This window comes from Haliotis rubra, unplaced genomic scaffold (genome assembly GCF_003918875.1).
Source record: "Haliotis rubra isolate DU_JTF1 unplaced genomic scaffold, ASM391887v1 Scf1319, whole genome shotgun sequence".
Lineage (NCBI taxonomy): Eukaryota > Metazoa > Mollusca > Gastropoda > Lepetellida > Haliotidae > Haliotis > Haliotis rubra.
Window position 1 is genome coordinate 79,813 of NW_025765247.1, and position 6,455 is coordinate 86,267.

Below are 6,455 nucleotides of genomic sequence, written 5' to 3' on the forward strand. Positions count from 1 at the left end.
GTTGCTATACATAAAGCGTTTCGTGTATTCATGTTCTTCCAACTTCTAAATGCCTTTTAAGAACTTTATCTTCGACTCATTGAAGACGGATTTGACAATGGGTGAGTGAGTGAGTCTGTTTAGTTTTACGCCGCACTCAGCAATATTCAAGCTATATGGCGGCGGTCTGTAAATAATTGAGTCTGGACCAGACAATCCAGTGATCAACATCATGATCTACGCTGTTGGTGTGTCATGTGTCATGACATGTGCCAACCAAGTCCACGAGCCTGACCACCCAATCCCGTTGGTCGCCTCTCACGACAAGCATGGGTTATTGAAGATCAATTCTAACCCGGATCGTCAAGGGTTATTTGACAATGGCTTTGGCGACATAGTCAAAGCGTATGACAAAGATTATGAGGACCTAACAATAGTATGCATGCTTTCAACCGTGCTAATTTATTAGAAAACATTCCATGTCTTCAACCTCATGTTTTATAGAATAATAAACACTAATTGTTCTTACAGAGCAAGACGACGACGCTAAGGTATTCGCCACTGGCATGGAGAGGGCCATCAAACGACACAAGACTAACCTGAAGGTCCTTAGTGATGTTCGGATCCTCCTCAACAACACAGAACAAAAGTCCACATTTGATTCCATTTTCCGACAGAACGTTGGTCGCCCAGCTATGAGGAAATCTTTTGTGCTGTCTCATGAAGATGAGTTGTCTTCACGTACGTCCATTTGATATAACCATCTTCTTTTTCATCATTTGTGTTTGATAGATGGATGGAGGGATGGAGGTTGTGCAGGTGTTGCCTTCATGTACGCCCACTTAATATAAGCATGACTCTTTGTTATATTTAATGTCCAAGGTGACCGTGTTGGGTAAATGGGTGGAGGTTGTTGAGGGGTTGCCTTCATGTACGCCCACTCAATATAAGCATGACTCTTTGTTATATTTAATGTCCAAGTTGATCGTTTGGTGTAAAGTTGATCGTTTGGTGTAAATGGATGGAGGGATGGAGGTTGTGCAGGTGTTGCCTTCATGTACGCCCACTTAATTTAAGCATGACTCTTTATTATATTGAATGTCCAAGGTGACCGTGTTGGGTAAATGGGTGGAGGTTGTTGAGGGGTTGCCTTCACGTACGCCCACTTAATATAAGCATGACTCTTTGTTATATTTAATGTCTAAGTTGATCGTTTGGTGTAAATGGGTGGAGGGACGGAGGTTGTTAAGGTGTTGCTTTCACGTGCGTTTACTTAATATAAGCATGGCTTTTTGTTATATCTAATGTATTTGAGGTGGAATAAATGGGTGGAGGTTGTTGAGGGGTTCCCTTCACGTACGCCCACTTAATATAAGCATGGCTCTTTGTTATATATGATGTCTGAGGTATCGGCTACGGGTTGGAAACCCCACATGGTTAGAATGTGTGAAACCAATTTCTGGTGTCCCCCCCACCGTGAGATTGCTGGACTATTGTTAAACGCTGTGAAAAACCCAACTCATTCACAAACTCTATGTTGTGTTCTCAGAATTGGTTTATTTGATTTTTCGTTATTTTGTTCGTAGGCTCCAAACCACAAAGATACCAAAGTAAGTCCATGAGGTCGGATGATCCGTGCCTGCTTCCACTGCCGCGACTGCGTCTATTGGCCGTGACCAAAGAGCACCTTGAAAACTGCATGGACACTGTCTCCGTCATCTTGCTGAACAATGTTGTGTCAGATATACAGACAGGTTCGGCCATTGAAACTCTTCCTGACGACAAGGTGAGCTGAGGCGTAGCACTTCGTTGTCTTTGGACCTTAGTATCCATCCCTTCAAATATTTAAGGGCAGTGGGGTAGCCTAGTTGTTACGGCGTTCGCTCGTCACGCCGCAGGCCCGGGTTCGATTCTCCACATGGGTACAATGTATGAAGCCCATTTCCGGTGTCCCCCGCCGTGATATTGCTGGAATATTGCTAAAAGCGGCGTAAAACTATTTAGCTCATGCGCTTGTTTTGTTTCTTGGATTGTGTGCAGCATGACCGAGGTCTTGTGAGTGAGTGAGTGAATGAGTATATTTTTACGTCGCTTTTAGCAATATTCATGCATAATTACGACGGGAGACACAAAAATGGGGTCTACATGATGAACCCAATGTGGGGAATCGAACCCGGGTCTTTGGTGTGAGACCTAACACTTTAACCACTAGGCTACTCCCACATGAAGATAACACCCATGATACAAATGGAATACTCTTAACAAGAGGTGTTAAACCAAGCCCACTCACTCACCGTAACCTTAGGTTCGAATCCAAGTTTCGTCATGATCGTTTTTCTGCACCATGCAATTGCTAATTGTTTTAGGTGCCACGCGTGACCTCCCTCTGCGCGGATCTGCACGTGCTGGCGCAGGTAGACAAGAGCAACGGGATGGTCCACTTCCACGGCTCCAGAGAAGACGTCATGGCAGCGAAGAGAAAGACTCATGAATATGTCCAAGGTCTAAATACGAAGCACCAGACACGGGAACGAGCCGAAACGATTCAGACCAACGTCCAGTGGTGGTACATGACCACTCCGGGAGGGGAACTCAAGGCCTTCCCTCAGTGACCAACATGCTGCTGGAGCAGGCCTTCAAGGAAGATTTCCCATCGGCTACCTTCAAAGTCTCGGGAGGCATGGTCACTGCTGACTTCCGTACAAATCGGTTCCACATGTCGCCTACAGAGTCGTTGAAGATGTCTCGGGTTGAGAAGCGTGGTGGGACTTTCTGACATGGTCGTGTTAACACTACGCGAAAAGTATGATTTGTGTCAACTTGCAATATATGGGATATTGAAATGTTGTTGATAAGTGCATGTGCTTCTAGATATTTGAGCATGTTTGAATGGAACTGTCCCATCTTCTGTTTCAGCCAAGTTACGGTGTCATGACGTTTGTAACGGTTATGTTTTAGCAAAATCCCGTTTTCTAATGTTTACTTCGATTTGATGGCGATTTACTTGATGCGGGTGTCATATTATATTTCCACCTTCATTTGGGACGGTGAGGTAGCCTAGTGGTTAAAGCGTTCGCTCGTCACACTGAAGACCTGGGTTCGATTCCCCACATGGGTACAGTGTGTGAAGCCCATTTTTGGTGTCCCCCGCCGTGATATTGCTGGAATATTGCTAAAAGCGGCGTTAAACTAAACTCACTCAAACGACCTTCATTTTGCATTGTTTCGTTGTTTTGTTGCAGCCTAGTGACGGTTTGAAGACGTTTGTAACCTTTTGGGAGGCAGATCCAGTTTTTTAATGTTTACTTTCTTTTGCCAGGCAATTTAAAAACGTCAACCTTATGTTTGCTGGGAATATTTGAGAACATTTACCACGTTAGAGCCGTATCGTTTAAACTCAATTCAGTCCTTTTTTATAAAATATTTTATCAGTTCACTGTGTTGTTTCCTAAAACTTTCGGAAACCTCTTTTTTTAAATGTATGCAACCATCTTTTCTTATGGCTTATGTCATGTGCTGGATGGATTGTGAAATAGCAGACTAGAAGGTAAAACCGGGATACTGGGATAAACACTGTTGAATCACGATAGAACAAATACTGCATAAAAACCAAAGGGGAAATACTGTTACACAGTAGATACCGACGACTCCCACTGTAGACTGGTAGAGCTGTTAAATGTACGAATTTGTCTTTCAGCTGCTTTGCCAACTCCACCTTCACACACGTTGTAGTCTGGCCTATCATGTGACAACTGGCAGTCATCTTCGGGTCTACTGGGGACACTTAAATGTCTGGTTTATCCTGGACTCAAATGAACATTTAAGTTGCTAGGGTACAACGACCTTTCTCTTTGGGATCTTTGAAAGACTAACATGGAGAGAAGGCCTTCGTTACTTGTCAGTATTTTCTTAAACGGAATATTTTGATATTTCTTGATTTGAAATCTGATATGTCTGTCTCTTGTTGAATCATTGATTAACTTTATTAGGTTAACATAAACTCACGGGCGAAAAAACGTCACCAAAATGATTATTTTTATCTTTTATCGTACACTAAGTGATTATTCATATCTGTAGTTCACACTTTCAACATTCAGAATGTTGTAGATCCATTAATTTTCCAAATATGATTGTTAAATTTTCAAAATCTGAGTTTGTTGTTTTGTGACAAAAAAAGCGAGGTGACGTTTCTTTCGCCCGTGAGTTATATTTGGAATTACACTTTCTCAATAAAGTACAAATACTAGGAATATTTTGGATGGAGAAGCACCCGGGATCTAAGCGAAGATCTCATAGAGAAACACCTAATGGCCAGCACCAATTGCCTCACTCTGTTAGGTTCGAATCCCGGATAGGACTCCGAAATGAACTATTAATTGTACTTACTAAAACACTGTAATCCGCTTAATGGCAAACATCATGTATTTGTTTCACATTCATATACCTTATTTCAGTTACATGTTAAATCAGTTTACATCATCCCATTGGTTTCATGAATTATTTTGTTTGTTCATGGTATTTATTGTAACCAGACTTGCCTAAACGTCAACGTGCAATGTGTATTTCTTGGTTAGCATTCAAGCGTTATATACTACCCATCAAAAGTTTAGACTCACTAGTGTAAATGTAGCCACTTACTTCAGTCAACTGTTCTAAACTAGATTTTGCATAATATCCCATACTGTTTGAAGGTACTGTTTTCACATGAGCTGATGTATTGTAAAACGAATTCGTAACGTTGAAAAGATTATTGTCATGAGTTTAATAAATGATGAAACTCAGTGAAAAATGGCGAATTCTTAACAAAACTTTACACCAAAACGCAGCTGTTCACATTCGCGATATTTGCACATGCTTTTCAGCAATTTGATCCATGATACCTGTGCAATTCATCAACATAAACTTTGCAGTTGGTTCCCCCCAGTTAGTGGAGAAATTCATCTCAGATGTAACCATATATATTCATAACATATAGTAAGTGATTCTAGTGAGTCTAAACTTTTTATGGGGAGTATATAAGAGCCACCAATACCAATATAGGGGCTATCGTAATATCATTTTAATGCTGACGTTAACCAGTATTCTTGTACTATATACAATAAATATTTTAGACTTATCTTAGTGTTATTATGAGTTAAAAATACTCAATAGTTGAAATGAACACCATCAAATTGTCATATATGATTTCAAACGATTTTTATATTTCTAAATGTATATATTACAGTCAATGTCTACAATCAGGCAATGTGTACAATGACTGATTTAACCAGTCAATGTGTACGTTGTCTGAATTTCCAGGCATTGTGTACATTGCCTGATTAATTAACCTAAATATTGTACATATTGATTGATTGTTGAACAGTGATTATTGAGAAGACAAGAATAGCATGGGTTCCGTTTTATATCAAACAGCTCATCAATATGAGTGAAATAGCTAACTGCAGATTCTGATTCTGGCTTTCACCTTCTGATTAACTTCTGATTAATACCTACTTCTATGTAAATGGCCACAATCTCCAAACTGTGTTATACGGAATATCTCCGGCAAACAACAACGTCAATAAGAACATAATAGAGTCCCTGCATCAATACATCTTTAAGTCTAAACGATTTGACAAATTATACTAACAATTATATGCAATCAATTAATGAAGTGTAGCTGCAAGCTCAATGTTTATAAGCACCTACAACGCACATAGATGATTTAATTTGTCGGTTTTTGTATCCAGTTCTTGTGCATTTTGTTTAAATGATATATGTACTGGTGAGGTATTGATATAAGCAGAGTTCTGCTTGTTTACCAAAATACCTCCCAAGAACGTAATACTGCCGGAACGTCCTCTTCTCAGCTCCTAGTGAAACCTTGACTTCTTCAATCAAACTAAGGTAATCTCCTTTAGTCAACAAGATTGACTTCGAATCGGGCTGTCGTCTGCTCACGAAATGCAGGCTCCATGATGATAACAAGAATGAATGTCAAGTCTAGTAAGAATTTGAAGACTTTATTGAATTCTATCAATCTGTTGATGATTTTGTGAACTCTATATCAGCTGAAGCGATTGATGGAACTGTTTATATGGAAAGCGAGTTAGATCAAGCTATCAGTATAGGTGAGTTGTTATCAGCACCAGCAGTATGAAGCCAGGTAAAGCGCCAGGCCTCTCCGGGATTTCAGTTGATGTCTTTCAGAATGCGCCACCGGTTTGTCTGAACATGTTGTTGGATTGATTTAATCTTGTATAAGCCTGTGCTCTTAGGAAGCATCATTACTAGGGAAACCTTTGCTTTAAGGAAAGTTGGATTAATCTAAACTATAAACATTACTTTATTACACGAAGCCTCAGTGATCACAGAACGGAACCCATGCTAATCTTGTCTTCTCGATAATCCCTGTTCAACAATCAGTCAATCTGTACAATATTTGGGTTAATTAATCAGGCAATGTACACAATGCCTGGATATTTTAGACAATGTAC

At 40.2% G+C, this 6,455-nt stretch overlaps 1 protein-coding gene across 3 annotated transcripts in view; it reads left to right on the forward strand.

Moving 5' to 3' along the window:
* Positions 1-4,050, forward strand: part of LOC124267527 — a 31,196-nt gene extending 27,146 nt beyond the window's left edge. For 2 of the 3 annotated variants that reach the window (XM_046702452.1, XM_046702451.1), the window contains 4 exons: positions 511-720; positions 1,566-1,765; positions 2,346-2,741; positions 3,677-4,050. In XM_046702452.1, coding sequence (XP_046558408.1) covers positions 511-720; positions 1,566-1,765; positions 2,346-2,591 — 656 coding nt within the window. In that variant the 3' untranslated portion in view covers positions 2,592-2,741; positions 3,677-4,050. Of the gene's footprint in view, positions 1-510; positions 721-1,565; positions 1,766-2,345; positions 2,783-3,676 lie in introns of all 3 variants that reach the window. The other variant, XM_046702453.1, reaches the window with a different exon arrangement.
* The last annotated feature ends 2,405 nt before the right edge of the window (positions 4,051-6,455 follow it).